The sequence below is a fragment of the Chelon labrosus genome, assembly GCF_963514085.1.
Source record: "Chelon labrosus genome assembly, chromosome: 22".
In the NCBI taxonomy this organism is placed as follows: Eukaryota; Metazoa; Chordata; class Actinopteri; order Mugiliformes; family Mugilidae; genus Chelon; species Chelon labrosus.
In genome coordinates, this window is record NC_140355.1 from 20,651,973 (window position 1) to 20,668,480 (window position 16,508).

General features: G+C 41.6%; 1 protein-coding gene across 1 annotated transcript; it reads left to right on the forward strand.

Annotated features, from left to right (window-relative positions):
- Positions 1-669: 669 nt before the first annotated feature.
- Positions 670-7,853, forward strand: otpa (orthopedia homeobox a). The gene is made up of 4 exons (XM_084572964.1): positions 670-1,057; positions 3,808-3,868; positions 4,421-4,851; positions 7,101-7,853. Exons 2-4 carry the CDS (start codon positions 3,832-3,834, stop codon positions 7,620-7,622), a joined length of 990 nt encoding a protein of 329 aa, XP_084429090.1. The 5' UTR covers positions 670-1,057; positions 3,808-3,831; the 3' UTR covers positions 7,623-7,853.
- The last annotated feature ends 8,655 nt before the right edge of the window (positions 7,854-16,508 follow it).

Below are 16,508 nucleotides of genomic sequence, written 5' to 3' on the forward strand. Positions count from 1 at the left end.
CCACAGTAATCTAGATTAAAGCTAAAACTAGAAATTGTGTCTGCGCCCTTTTACGCAATCCTGTAATTTCATTTCAGGATTACCCGGTTGGATCTGTCCTCCCTAAAGTCACATGACTTATCAGCTGTGGTTGATCAGGAAAACCAATGAAGCCGTCTTTCTTCAAAAAAAAAAAAATTATCCCCAAATGAAGGAATCGTCCCCTGTGTAACCTCTGCCTAACCTCAGCGGCCATTTATTTCCTGGTAATGAGAAGGAATAATGAGATTTTATTCAGGAACCAAGTCAGATACCTTCCTAGAGTATTATAATCTTCATTTTATGGCACACCTATGAATAATACGTCTTGTTGTAGCTGCTAATTAAACGGACAAATGTTATGGGAATGCGTACAATGCTGCGTAAAGTTCAGTTTTGCTGATCCTGGCTTCGAGTAAAAATGGTTTGGGGATCCTTCAACACCTCTCTCGTTCGTTATTTTCATTCCAAGTTTACACTGACACCGAAATGTTTCATATTAAGAACATAACTGAGGAAATGAAGCTGTAATCGTTGGAGCTGTAACTGTATGTCGCCACCACGAGTCGGCTCCAACCATGAAGGATGCGCAGCTTTTCCAATTTTCTGCCTCTGAAGTTCGTCCGTGTCAAACTTTTGCGACTGGTTTCTGGGCGCGCAGGAGACCGCTGTGGTTGCAGCATCAGCGCCAGCTGCTCCTCTCCACCTCCACCACCTCCTCCTCCTCCTCCTCCTCTTCACCACAGTAACTTATTACTCCTAATCCCCCAGACTGTCACCAAATCAGCTGCATGAAACAAGAATCTCATTTGTTAAACTGGGAGCTTGTGCAGATGGAAGATCGATTGTTTTTCTCCTCAGAAATCTCTAATTGAGTGAATACAGGCTGCAAAGGCGGATCAGAGGGAGAGGGAGAACGCGGGAAGGAGAAGCGTCGCCCGGGCCTCGAGCTTTGGATGGAGAGTCACTGCTGGAACCAGGAGGTCACGGGTTCAAGTCCCGCCAGTCACCCGGCGCGTCCAGCACACATGGATGAGAGGTACAAACCACAGCTGGCCTCTGAGTGCTGATGCACCGCTGCAGCAGCGTGGATCACGATCTCGTGTTGGTTTTTGCTGTTTTATTAAAAGTCACTCCTCATCTCCACAGCGCGTGAAAACGTCTACTTTCCACTCAGATGCGCCGCATTAACTTGCAGAGGGAGGATTTGTTTGTTTGTCTATTTTTATTTATATCAGGGATAAGATTGATGTGAGCATGTTAGTGGAGTCTGCACGGGGAGAGATGGAGCTATGACTGCTTATACAGGCCCTTATTTATATTTATATATATATATATATATATATATATATATATAATTACAGCTTCTATCACACACACGCAAACACACAGAATCAATTGACACTATTAAGTGGAAGGATGTCTTTAAATTAAACCATGGCATCTAACAGGAATAACAACTTAAAGCAAGTTGCCAAACAGCAATGATGCATAAAAACAACACAAATGTAATAATGTCATATTCGCAATAAATTGTGCTTTAAGCCTCCAACATGTCATGTAATCTAAAGGAATGAAACCACTCAAATAAACAATAATAGCAGCAACTGTAGATTTAAAAAAATAAAAATCACAATTAAAAATAATAATAATACGAAGGTTTAGATTTATTTTTGTATATATTTTATTGTTTCTTTTAAAGGCCCTCGTTTGGCACAAACGTCTCCTGCTCCCTGACATGATCATGATCTGCTCTCTCCTTGTTTGGGTTAAATATGACCTGCTACTGCTGCTGCTGCTGCTGAGAGGAGACGAGAGGAGCCATTCACTCGTGTTTGTGCAGCTATAAAAGCATGAAGCTATTGAAAAGTCGTAAAACGAAGCGCGCCATCCATCATCCCGCAATGTGATGATTTTAACTTATCCTTACAGCTCTGGGCGCGACAGGAGGAAAAAAAGAAAAGAGAAGAAAATGTTCTAGAAAATAAAATAATATAAAAAAAATACCACAGAAAAATACTACGATTTTTGTACATAATTACAAACATTTAACATTTAAATAAATAATCTCCTTTTAATTCTCTAAAATAAACGAACCTCCAAACAAAATAAAAATAAAATAAGAATAAATGCAATATTTAAAAAAAAAATAAAAAATAACCTCTTGTCTTAAATCTCCCAAAATCTACCTCGAGTCCGGCTTCTAAAGAAATCAGAGTCTTGATGAAGGAGAGGCTTAAAAAAAAAAAAATGTATCTCCCAAAGTGCGCGTCGTCCTCTCCGCGTCTTCCTTTGCGCACGTCAGCGCAAACACGACTCTCCTCCGCATCCCGACGCGTTACCAGGCAGACTCCCGCACTCGCCTCCTCTCCTCTCCTCTCCCGTCCATCCCTCCCAGCCTGTCTGTCGTCGTGTCGTGCAGCACAGATTGCAGAACAAATAAAAAAGGCGAGCGGAGGCAACAAACGCGGAGCCCGGACGCACGAATAAAAGAAAACCCGAAGCGAGCCCCCGGGTTCACGCTCGGACGCCTCCTTTGTGCCAAAAAAAAATAATAAATAAACCTCCTCTCTGGAAACGTCCCGACATCTGTCTATAAAGCACGTCTGATTTTTTTTTTCTGGTCTTTATATGTAGCACACTGATGTGTGTGTGTGACAAAAAAAGCTGTTGTGCTAATTGATCCTAATGGTTTTTTATTTAGTGACAAAGAGAAACATGCTCCAGCTGATTTTAAGAACTTTTTTTTTCTCGTTTCCTGAAAATAAATCATATATAAATATATATATATAACAAATCACGAAGCAGGAAAGAATCCGGCCTCCTCTCTGAACATGAGTGTTTGTTTGTACCCATCCATCCATCCATCCATCCAGGAGTCACAGTCATTTATAAACTGTGTCCTTTCACCAAAAGCAAACTCCCTCAGCTGTTATAGCAGGAATAATTTGCTCGCACATCATTTGGTCCCTCCCTTCTTGACAGTTGGAAGTATATACTCGCAAATTACCTCTTAATCTGTTCTGCTTTTAGTCTTATATTTGCAGTGGAAGCCTATAGATTAGCCACTAATTGCGTAAACGCGTAATGGCCTTGGAAATTAGACCGGCAAGAATTTAAGTTTGCTGCTCCGCCTGTCTGGGAAATCCAGCTTCACGTTGACTCCAAGAGGCTTTTAAAGACTGTATGGACTAAAGATGTCATAAAAGAAGAAGAAGGAGTGATACTATAACGGACTCGTGGTGTGTTATACGTGCGCCACATTAGCCGGGTATCTCTTTACGCAGCCCTGTGGCTCTGCTTCGTGTGAATAACTGCAATTCTCGGGCTCGCTATAAAAACAAGAGCAGAGCGGCATGCACAATTAAACAAATATTGTGGTGATCCAACATTTCTTGAACGGGTCGAAGCCTTCGCTCAGATATTAAATCAGGTTATTTTATTGGATGTAATTTGGGGGAGAAATCAAAGCCAATTACAGGAATGAGGAGGAATGAACTTGTGGATGTGAGAGGATGGAGGAGGAGGAGGAGGAGGTGGTGGAGGAGGAGGAGGAGTGCAGGGGTCTCGGGCTAAAGCTGACATACCTCAGGCTTCAGCTCTGATTGGTCCTCGTTTGGAGAAGCTCATGGGTTCATTCCGCTGTTAAGCGCCTCCCCATTTCTCTAAACTACATTATAATGCAACGAACCTCCCTTTTAACCACAAACCGAATTTGCTTTCATTTAGGCTATATATATTTCTTAAATAGGTTAAAGTCATAGAGATTTTTTTTTTTTTTTGGAATAGCATTTCGCCCTGGAGCGGTGCGCAATGCTATCTCATGCCGACCTCCTGGATGCTCGCCTCGGTGAGTTAACATCACCAAACTCCGGTCTTCAACTCTACTGTAAGCTGGAGGAACTTCTAATCTTAAATCAAGCTGTGTAAAATTGTCAATTTGCTTCTTATATTGTCTTAATGTGCCTGAAGTGAACCAAACTCGCTTAATTCATTGGAAAAGTAATTATTATTATTATATTACTGCGTAATTTGATTTAACAAATTTCTAAGATATCAGCGAGATCGAATTGAATGAAGAGTATTTAAGGAGCAGATTGTAATGTGCATGCTGTGCTTGTCTGACTAAAAGAGCTGCAGTCGTGGCTTTTTTAAAAATGTCTGTGTTTGTGTTTAATGCATGCCTCGCGCCTGCTTCTGCCTCACCGTTTTCTGCTGCAGCGAAAAATAACAATAATGATAATAATGATGCTTCAACAATTCACGATTCCCCGTTTTCTGCTGTAAAGTATTTTTTGCTTGTGTGCAGTTTGAAACCTTGCTGTGTTTGCCTAACCCCTTTCCCTCCTGCAGAGAAGGTGTTCACATGTGCAAGTCTCACCTGCTGCGGTTGTCTGTGCAGGGATGAAGGATGCCGCGGCGGAGCTCCTGGGCCACAGGGAGGCTCTGAAGTGCAGGCTCGGCGGTGGGGGGCCTGACCCGGGGCACTCCGGGGAGCTCGGCCCGGGCCCGGACGGCGTGGAAGGGGCCACGATGCTCCCCGGCGAAGACATCAGCAGCGGCGGGGGAGGCAACCCGGTGCAGGTCAGCAGCAAAGAGCAGGAGAAGCAGCAGCAGCAGCAGCAGCAGCAGAACAACGGCAACAACAACCCGAACCAGTCCGGAGGGCAGCAGAGCCAGAGCCAGAGCCAGAAACAGAAGCGGCACCGGACCCGCTTCACCCCGGCGCAGCTCAACGAGCTGGAGAGGAGCTTCGCCAAAACGCACTACCCGGACATCTTCATGCGGGAGGAGCTGGCTCTGAGGATCGGGCTGACGGAGTCCAGAGTGCAGGTGGGGCGGCTGGAGGAGGGTGTAGCTTTAACCAACAATGATCCTAAAAATGATCTGTTAGAACACGAATGTAGCAGCAGAGAGGAGACAAGCAAAGACTCGGGTCACTTTTCAATACGCAAAAAAAAATAATATATGTATTAAAACGAACACATTAGAAATATTTGGAGCAGTTTATTTTAAAATGTGCAAACCCCCCAAAAATAAAATTAAAGCTGCTCATAGACAACGTGATATTATAGAGCAACCAGAAATACGAAAACAAGAGATTTAACGCTTCACTTTAAACTGAACATTCACTGTATTTTGTTCTTAAATTGAGTATATTCCAATAATTTTTTTATTTTTATTTTTTTTACAGTTTAAAGGCTCCAATAATAAAAATAAAAGCTCTAATTCCTTCTTAATTAAATTACGGAAACCAAACTGTATTTATTTTTATTTCAAATTGTAGTTTCAAATTGATTTTACCAGACCTCGTTAAAATTATAGAATATTTTAGGACAAATAAATAAAACAGTTTATTATATTTATGTAGCTTCCGGTTGCACTGAAATAATTGTGGCATGCTATCCTAGGATATCACTATTTTATTTTATTTTATTTTGCTCCAGACCTTTCTAATAATTAATTGTTAGTATTATTATTATTTTAAAATTTTAAACGAAGATTTACTTTTTCTAATCAACCCCAGAAACAAATCTTTTAATTGAATTTAATGCCATCATGTTATTTTAAATGGTTTTGCACATGTCTCTGCTCCGGTGTGTGTGTGTGTATTTATATTTTTACCCACATCTATTTGGGTTCAAACCGAAAAACCTTGGAGGCTTTTTATCAGATCACATCTTTACTCCTGTTGACGAGATTTTAAATGGAGGAAAGAAAAGATAATATTTCAGAAGAGCAGCCAATTTATTTTTATTTTAACCTAAGTTTATATCTGAAATCAAAATTTTACATTTACAGCAGCGATTTAAAATTACGCACGGGCATTTTGAGTCCATGCGTAATTGGTGCGCATCAAACCAAATCTAGCAGCTGTTGGTGAAACTGAAACCAACCTTTTTTAAGATCCCTGGAGCAGCAGTGGTGCAGGTGCATTATCAGTCAGCTGCTCATCTAAACTCTTCCTTGCTTTATTTCACTCATCTACATACAGAAATATTATCCTCCCTGGATTAAACGGCTCTCTGGTGGCTCACATGTGAAATACTGCCCTGATAACCCTCATTATTATTATGATTATTGTTATTATGATGATTGCATGGATCCATCTACATAAAATTACAATTAGTGAAATGGAGCTCGTCTGCTGTTATGATAGGACTGAGGTGGAGGCTGAGCTGGGGCTGGGGCTGGGGCTGGGGCTGGGGCTGGAGCTGGAGCTGGAGCCGGAGCCGGAGCGGTGCTCTCTCCTCTTGTCAGCCGCTCCTCTACGTCTTCATGCCGGACGCGCTGAGGGCGCACTCTGTCTTTCGCGAGGCGGATGAGGAATTGCATTTTCTTTCCTCTGAAGTGTAATGCATTTCAGGCCGGATTTCACGGCTGGCTACGTCGCGGGGAAGGAAAGAAGGGAGCGAGATTGTTGCCCCCCCCCCCCCCACCACCCCCCACCCCCTTCTTATTACTGCGTCCCACTTTCTCAACCAAATCTTCACATTAATCATAGACGCCTGCTTACAGCCAAAGCTACACGAGCTCAAGGACTCCGAGAATGAAGAGAGAACTATTGATCTCTGCGGGAACATTATCTTTATTATCTCAGCGGCTCCTTCCAAAGCAGAGTGATTGTTTAGGGGCAAATTATCTCGTAGAAATATTTCGCACAAGTCGAAATAAATCAAAAAATCGAGCAGGTTGGGTGTATTTCAACGCTGCCAAATTATTAAAACCAAACTTCAAGTGTTTTCTAATTTTTAAAGTTGACCCTAAATGTTTAAAACGGGGCCACTGCTTTGGATCCAAAATAAAATCTTATTATAGGAGGAAACTTTTTAGAATTAGAATTTATTTTTAAGATCTGCTGTGTTTCGTTTAAATGTGATTATCAGAAATAGTTTGTTGCTGTTGTTTTGTGCTGATGGGATCCTGAAAAAATACATAAGTCAGTGTTCCTCTTCGCGTGATTTATGGTTGGCATCATGGCGCTGATCACAGGCTGATGTCACGAGGTTTTTATGTGCGCGCTGCTCCCACGGCCTGTCACCGCACCAGCAGCCCCTCACTCACCCCGTCTCTCCCCGCAGGTCTGGTTCCAGAACCGACGCGCCAAGTGGAAGAAGCGCAAGAAGACCACCAACGTCTTCCGGGCTCCGGGGACTCTCCTGCCGACGCACCACGGGCTCCCGCAGTTCCCGTCAGCCGCGGCGGCAGCGGCGGCCATGGGCGACAGCCTCTGCTCCTTCCACGCCAACGACACCCGCTGGGCCACGGCGGGGATGCCCGGCGTGTCCCAGCTGCAGCTACCGCCCTCTCTGGGCCGCCAGCAGGCCATGGCGCAGTCCCTGTCTCAGTGCAGCCTCGGCGCAGGGCCGCCGCCCAACTCCATGGGTCTATCCAACATGTCGTCGAACGGCTCCGGGCTGCAGTCACACCTCTACCAGCCCACTTTCCCCGGAATGGTACCCGCGTCCCTGTCCGGCCCCACCAACGTGACGGGCTCGCCTCAGCTGTGTAGTTCCCCGGACAGTGACGTCTGGAGAGGGACAAGCATCGCGTCGCTGCGCCGCAAAGCGCTGGAGCACACAGTATCCATGAGTTTCACTTAGTGACCGGGGGGGAAGCAGCGTGAAGAGCTTTTCTTTCACCCGCACAGAGATCTTCTGCTTTCAGTTCTGATCCACCCAGTCCATCCGGGAAACATACAACCGGGATTTAGTTCCAATCCCAGATCGCTGCTGGCGTTTTTCTCTCATCCCACAAGCAAGAGGGAGAAGTGAAGCCTCTATCCACCACGGGACTCTTTCTGTTTTGAGCTATAATTTATGATTTCGCATGTATGTCAACTATTTATTTGTCTATTTAAATGAACGTATGGGTTTGTTCAGTATTTATTTCTTTCTTTTGCACATGCAGCCCTCGCCCTTTACCGTTGCAGGGCCCTCAGAAACCTTTACCAGGCGACTGACGGTTTCTGAAGACAAACTGCTGAGGATACTTTGATTTTCTGCCTCTGCTGCACAGCATGCAACTCTAAAGGGCCAAAGGGATGCACAGGGGACGTGCAGAAACAGAAGAAAAGAGAGAAAAAAAAAGAATGAGAACATGACAGAGTCACCAGGAGGACAGGAACCAGGACACCACGAGAAAGGACACGACTGCATGTGCTGTCCAAAGCAAAAAAAGAAAAAAAGAAAAGGGGGAAATACTATAAATTAAGACATGAAAACTGACTTAACTATAATCTGTTATATAGGATGTTTTGTGTAGGAAGCACTCTTGTTCCCATTTTGGTCAGTTTGTGATAACTTATGTTTCCAGAATTCTGTCTGTGCTTATTCTCCAAATCTCAAAAAACGAAAAAAAAACAAAAAAACAAATCCTTTCTTAAATGTTTGAACCATTTTGTTTCATGGACATGTTTATATCAATTCAGTGTAAATGATCAAATAAAAATCATTTTCAATTATGTCACACAACGAATCAAGCCCTGGTTTCTTGGGGGAAAAACAGGTTGAGGGCTCAGACCTGGAGGTAAAAACCCGACGTTTGACCCGAGAGGTCACGACCCAAACAGGAATCAAACTCGCTTCCGCAGCTCGTGGATCGGATCCACCCTCTAGTTTCTGGTTCAGACTTGGATATCATCTGTGAAACATGAGCAACCTCTGAACAAATAAAGTGTCCCTCAGGGGAAGTTCATGTCACTCAGGTGCAGGTTTGTCCTGTTTAATCAACACAGGCTTCATTTAAGAGCCTGCAGATGTACATTTCTATAAAAAAATTAACCTATAACACTCTGAGAGGCTTTTATTTTGTATAAATCGGGCAAATATGATCGACTTCTGTGCTTTCTGTACTTGTGAAGAAGCAGTTTTCCATGCAGAGATGTGTAAACACTAGAATCAGCTGCACTTATATCAAATAAAATCTAAAATAGAAAGATATTTGTGCACGCTAATCTAAATTCCAGCCCATTTTCTAATCATGCGTTTTATTTTCTAAGTGCACAAAAGCCCTTTCCCACTGGCTAAATTAAAAATAAATAAATAAATAAAACCACTGTATGCATTACGTCCTCGAGGACCGAACCTCCAGACTAAATGCTCAAATCCAAATGAGCAATTTAGGCGAGATCAGGGGTGTCAAACTCAATCTCAGCCAAGACCAAACTGACGAATTAGCCCGGGGCCAGAGGTGTGTTTCTTCATTTCATTATTTTTTTTAATTTTTTTTCAGCTGAAAATATGAAACCATGACCTGATTAATAAACTCCAACACCCTCCCCACCCCCCTAGAAAAGAAGTCACTGCATCCCAGAAACAAACTCATCTTTACAGAGACACCACGGCCTGTTTGTGATCATTTAGTGAATCCTAAACGGTGCCAGGGGGGCTTAAAGTATTATCTGTCACTTATAGTACAATAAAAACGTCTGATGGTGCTCTAGGAGCCTAAATGCAAGAGTTTGAGAAGACTAGTTCACATATGACGCTCATATAACATCAGGATCTCTTACTGGACTTAGCTCATGTCCCGATGTCTTAATAAATCCTTTTAGTGATTTATTTTATTTTATATTTTCTGGTCTCATCCAAATGATGCTGGGATCAGATCTGAGTGCAGCCAGACACAGATTTGGAGGCAGGGTGGCAAACATGTGTAATCTTTGGTGAGTTTTGATTCTATCTCAGCAAAGATTTTATGTTTCTGTTGCTTCTGCTCGTGGCCTGCAGCGTTAGAGACAAGCCACGATCACATGCACATGTTTTCAACCCTTAAACCCTCTAAATGTGGCTTTGTTCAGCTTCAGATGATCTAATAATTATATGGACAACGTCAGACCTGCTGGTGATGCTGACTGTAGATTAACTAAGTGCACTGATTCCTGTTAAAGCTCCTGTGGCTCAAATTGGTAGAAAGACAAACTTAAGACTTAGACAAACTTTATTGATCCACAATTGCTCGGTCACAGTAGCTTATAAGAGTCACGGAGCTCCTGGTGACCTGCTGCCACTCTTTCAGGCGCCCAGGTCTGATGACCGGACACTTAAAGGTTTATGACAGGAAGTGATAAAACCGTTTGTGCACTAATAACATCACAGTCTGCATCACGACTAAGGAAGTCAGCGTTTCTTGGTTGACTTCCTTTTATTTTTGGAAGGAGCACGGTGGTTACGGCTCGGGAATCAATTCATCTTAGACAAATTTACGACAAACTCTGATGCTTAAATTGTTTGCGGAAGAAGTGGTGATACCTGTCAAACATACGGCTCACAGGCCAAAAAGGGTCTAATCTGGCCCACAGCATGAATTTGCAAAGTGCGAAAATTACATAGAAGACTGCAGCTTTTCAATGAAAATAACTGCTGTCCCTAATTTGTCCACGGTTTTAGTAAGAGAAGTGGACAGGACAGGGCGGCATAGTGGCGTGGTGGTTAGCACTGATGCCTCACAGCAAGAAGGTTCTGGGTTTGAATCCATCATGGCCGACTGATTCCTTTCTGTGTGGAGTTTGCATGTTCTCCCTGTGTCTGCGTGGGTTCTCTCCAGGTACTCCAGATTCCTCCCACCGTCCAAAGACATGCTGGTTAGGTTCATTGGTGATTCTAAATTGGCCGTAGGTGTCTCTGCCTTGTGATAGACTGGAGACCTGTCCAGGGTGGACTCCGCCTCTCAACCGATGCCTCCCTTCACAGGACAAGTCCCAGGACTAAACTGCAGACAGCAAAGTGTCCAAGTTGCACTTATTTTTCTTAAGAAATTTAGTTTGTTAAATGTTAACATTCTTTTAATTTACTTGCTCTTCTTTGCACTAAAACCCTTATAGGTCATTATGCTGGTCTGGCCCCGCTTGAGATCAAATTGGGCTCTATGTGGCCCCCGAGCTAGAATGAGTTTGACGCCCCTGGTGTTTTAGGAATCACTAAAAAAATGCATCAATATTTTCTCCTTGTTCGCATCGTTTATGGATCATGATGTTGGCTGACGGGAGGATAAAGATGACTGAATTAAACGACATATTCATTCAGACAGTCAGCAGTGTAAATCTACTTAGGAAATTAGAAAAGTTACTTCTTTTTTTTTTTCCTGGGGAATCATCAACAACTTTTGAAGCTATTGCAATTGGAATACAGGGACAGCTAAGGTGAGCGGCGATGCTGAACGCCAACCAAGTGTCTGATTCACCCACACAACCCTGTCATTCCTCCAAATGTGTTCAACCGACACTAAACAGGAAGCCATGTAACTCTCTTAATTGTATAAAACAAGTGCAGGTGTTGGACGGTTTAACTACGTCTGTATTAATATATATATTTTTTTTTTTAGTTTGCTAACTAATCTTCGTGCAGCCTCTTCTCCAGCAGGTGTTGACAAGGTGTTTGCAGCTCACTCGCTCCGTTTGGCGAGAGGCGCATCCTCTGCAAACGTTTTAAAATAGCTGCATGTTTGTAGGTTCTTACGACACTGAACTGAGAACAGAAGTGTGTGTTGCAAAGATGTAAAGCTTTACGGAAAAAAATACCACCTTGGGCTATATGCACAGCACATCGGTAGGAATTTATTGAACATATTACACTAAATATTTTCCTTTTCTTGCTTGTCTGTCATCTTTGACCTCACAGATGAATCTTGTGACCCCGAGGGGACCTAGACCCTCATGTTGGGAACCAGTACTCATTAGCAAACAGATAAAATTTTCTTCAATTTCAGAATTATTTGTAATAATTAAATCAAATCCAGCAGTATAAGCTCCATCTGCTCTACATGTGACAGTGCAGGACTTCAGCGATGTCTGGATGCGTTTTTCCAAACACACAGAAAAAGCCATCGGAGGGCAGGGAGCCGCTGGATAGAGATTTTTGCAGTCTAGAGACAGATGTGAAATAATATTACATAAATGTAATAATTTGTTTCACTATCACCCAGGTTAATTAGTTTGTGGAAATGGGTAACCTATTTCTCATTGGGTAATTTGTCACACGCTGACGAGGTAGCCAATCAGTGACCCTGCTGTTGGTGGGATCATTTCTCCCAGAATGCTGTGCAGCGAGTGTGTCGCAGAAAATGTGAGCGCGAGCCAATGTTTACCTCCAATTTATTCCACACAAATAAATGAAATCAGTCAATAAACCATCCAAGGGTGAATATGGCTCTCTCTATCCTGGATTATGAATGAGAGCTCATTAATTTTCCTGTGTGTGAGTTTGTGTGTGTGGTTGTGAGGTATACATGTTTAGGTGTGCACATGTGGTTATTATGTTTATGTGAACATGTTTGTATTTGTGTATGAGAAGGGGATGTCAAAATGAAATGACGTGCTTTTTTTATTTATGAATATGAATTAGGTACGAGAAATCCAAATAATTACATGCAAGGGTCCACGTCTTTACAATTATCTCCAGGAATTAACAGTAACAGTTTGACATTTTGGGAAATGTGCTGTTTTGCTTCTGTGCAGAGGTTTAAATGAGAAGATCAATAAAACTCTCATACCTGACCCATTAACAGTGAAGCCAGTTAGGGGCATCAGGCTGTTAGCTTAGCTTAGCATAAATAAAGCTCTGCCCAAAAGGTAAAAATCAGTAAATACAATACAACTAAAGATACTTAATAATCATATTTATTGTGTATATTTAATACACAAGAGATGAGATGAGATAAGATTAGGTAAGAGATGAAATGAGATAAAATTATATATCATGTGATGAGATAATATGAGATGAAATGGGATAAGAAAAAATATTACAGAGATGAGATGAGATGAAATAATAAAGTATAAATGAGCTAAAATGAGATGAGATAATGTGAGATGAGATGAGACTAGATGGTATTATACACACAAGATTAAATGAGATGAGATGAGATGAGATGAGGTAATATATGATGAGATTAGAGATATGAGATGAGGTAATATAAGATGAGATGACAAAATGAGGAAATATATAACGAGATGAGATGAGGTAATATAACTTTGGATGAGATGAAATGAGATGAGATGAGATTAGATGATATTATATACATGAGATTAAATGAGATGAGATGAGATGAGATGAGATGAGATGAGATGAGATAAAATGGGATGAGGTGATATATGATGAGATAAGAGGATATGAGATGAGGTAATAAAAGATGAGACAGCATAAAATGAGGAAATATATAACGAGATAAAATGAGATGAGGTAATATAAGATTGGATGAGATGAAATGAGATGAGATTAGATGAGATTATATACATGAGATGAGATGAGATGAAATGGAATGAGGTGAGATTAGATGAGATTAGATGAGATGAGATGAGATGAGATGAAATGGAATGAGGTGATATATGATGAGATTAGAGGATATGAGATGAGGTAATATATAACGAGATGAGATGAGATGAGATGAGATCATCACAAACATCAAAAATTCTAAAAGTGTATCTTTCTTATGTCTTGCCTTAAATCAAAAACAGAGAATAAGAGATGAATATAGATAGATAGATAGATAGATAGATAGATAACAATAAGATAGATAGATAGATAGATAGATAGATAACAATAAGATAGATAGATAGATAGATAGATAGATAGATAGATAGATAGACTTTATTGATCCCGAAGGAAATTCACTATATCTTATACCTAAATGTATCTCTGAAGTGAGCTCAGTTCATCTCTTCATTACCACTAGATAAAATAAAATCGCATGCTTTGTGTTTTAAAGGGTAGAAGTATGATGGTGGCCTCACATCTATGTTATGAATCCAAATTCATGGGAAGTTTAATTTTATTTGACAGGCAGAGTCCACCAGTGTCTTGGTGATTGTTATTCCAGATGGCGGCGAGAAAATCCCATTTGAAGGTTTTATTAATTTTCGTTAAAACGGAGAGCTTCGCCGACGCTGTCTTCGCCTTTCCCACTGACGGCGCTGACTGACACCTCGCTGCTCCCTCCATTTGTCATTGTTTGAAAAGGTCTTAATTGTATTACATGCAAATGAAGAGATTTGATTTTTGCCCATTATCTATTCATAAGAGAAAATGAACAGAACATTAGTGGGTCACCAAATGAGGGAGGGAGGCAGGGAGGGAGAGGGAAGGAGGGGTGAGAGACAGAGACAGTGATAATCAGTGAGACAGAGAGGAAGAGAAGGCAGAGTAAAAGAGAAGTGGCAGCTTTACACTGTGGCGTAATGTCTTCTAAGTTTTGCCGTTAAAAATAATCCGCCCCGCGGTTTAAACTGCGCCTGTATGTGTGGATGTAATCCTGTAGGTCAAGGCTGATAATTAACCTATGATGACTGAAACACAGCAATTACAGTCATGCTCATGTGACAAATCAAAGTGACAGAAGCTCAGATACACTCCTCCCTCCTGGTCAGCTTCAGATCATCAGTATATGCCATGTATACTGTATTCCAGTCAAATGCACATATTTCCAGCAGTTTACAGGATCAGGAATAAATACAGACACAGGTTTGACTAAAACTGACTCCTAAGTCTTCAGGATTTCTGGCTGGGACAAAGATTTGAAACAGAAGTGAAAAAATACACACATAGACTTCCTAAAATCTGCAAATAAAACATCCATTTCTAAGTAGAAAGTGAGACCATACCATTGGTCATGTTTTGTGTGATATGACTCTTTTATTGTGAAATGGGCCTTTTTCTAAATGAACTCTAGTATGCTTGAAACAAAGAACCTGTCAGAATAAAAAAAAAAAGTAATATTAGGAAGGAAGGCGTGTCTTAAAACTGTCCAACTGTGCAGAGGTCAGACACAACTTTCTCTCGTGAACACATCTAAATCAGACATTTACACAAACAGCCATGAAAGAGACATCTGGTACAAACAGCTTTATGCAACCATGTTTGTTTGAAGAAAACAGAAAGCCCTTCAATCCTATTATTATTATTATTATTATTATTATTATTAATATTTAAGTTTTACTTCCTTCATGAAATCCTAATTGTTGAAAATACAGTTTTAATTTGTGTGACTCGAGACTGATGGAGCGTATTAACTTCAGACAATTTGTGGAAAGCACGTTTCCGCAGAACATGGACTTGACTTGAACTTGGATTCATGTTTCAAGGTTCATGTTTTTTTTTTTAATTATTAGCTGTTACAATAAGGAGGAATGCTAACAGTTAGCATTAATTAATTCCTTTATTCTAAACATAGTCGACTCTCAACAATTTCCATGCAAAGACCAAAAGTATTCCAGTATTCTTTTTGTGAGATTTTTTTCTGGTGCTCTGATCCACTGTGCACACACACTGTAGTTTATGTTTAATCAATCCAACATACACCGATCAGCCACAACATTATGACCAATAGAAGTAAATAACATTGACCATCTTGTGAGAATTCAGTGTTCTGCTGGGAAACTTTTGGACCTTAGACCTAGACCAGACCAGACCACAGACCTCCCACCCCATAGCAATGACACTCCTTGATGGCAGCAGCCATCCCCAGCAGGATGCAGCCTGACACAGACACACACACAAAAACACTTTAGGAACAACTAAAAAAAAAAAACATGAAGAACAGCACAAGGTGTTGACCTGGCCTCCAAATTCACTAGATCCCAAACTGATCAAGTATTTGTGGGATGATCCACAGAACGTCTTCTCAAAAAACTCTACAAGTCCAGTTGCCTTTTTTGAACCTTTGTTGGATATTATTTACCCCACTAAATACAACTGTCTTAGAACCATTTTAAAAGCGAAACTACTGCAGGATGTGAAATATTTTCCCGTAATGAATTTACCTGCAGTTTGGTCCTTCAAACATAAATAAACAGACATATTCTGTTGTATCATTAGCGGTGAAGCTCATAAAGACCAGTGCTGAGGCCTGGCTGGAGGCAGAGGCCACAGTAGGTAAAGCAGGACACAGTGAAAGGCTGATGAAGAGGGACAGTGAAGTGTGTTGGTCAGGAATGAGCCTCTCTCTGCTACAAGAACCCATCGCCCAGCAACGCGGGGAGCCTCTTATTGAATACTGCTGTTGGCCCGTTGTTAAATCACAACTTAATTCCTTTTCCATCATCATAACCATTTGTTTTCCTCACCGGCCGGAGATGTGGGGACGAGATCGGGGGGCGCTGTGGAGGGGGGAAGAGGGAGCGGGTGGGAGTTTTTCTCTCTGGTCTTTAGAGCTGCGAGTGTTTCGGTGGCCATCGCATCATGACTTCACCTCTCAGCTGATTCCCGCCATTGGTCATATCTGACACCTCGACTACACCGGGCCAAGGTCACTGCACTCAGCAACCCTTCTCTTATTTCCTCTCTTTCCACTCCTGAGTCTATTCTTTACCTTCGTCTTTCTAACAACTCCTTTTCCAGACTTTTCAGATTTCACACATTTCCTGCTTCCCTTGTTTTTTTGCAATGGAGGTACTGTAACTACAGTTGGTGCACTTTGGTCCAAACTGAAATAAATTAACAAATACTAGCGTTTAGTTCCGATACTCGAAAATGAATCCTATGAATTTTAATTTAACA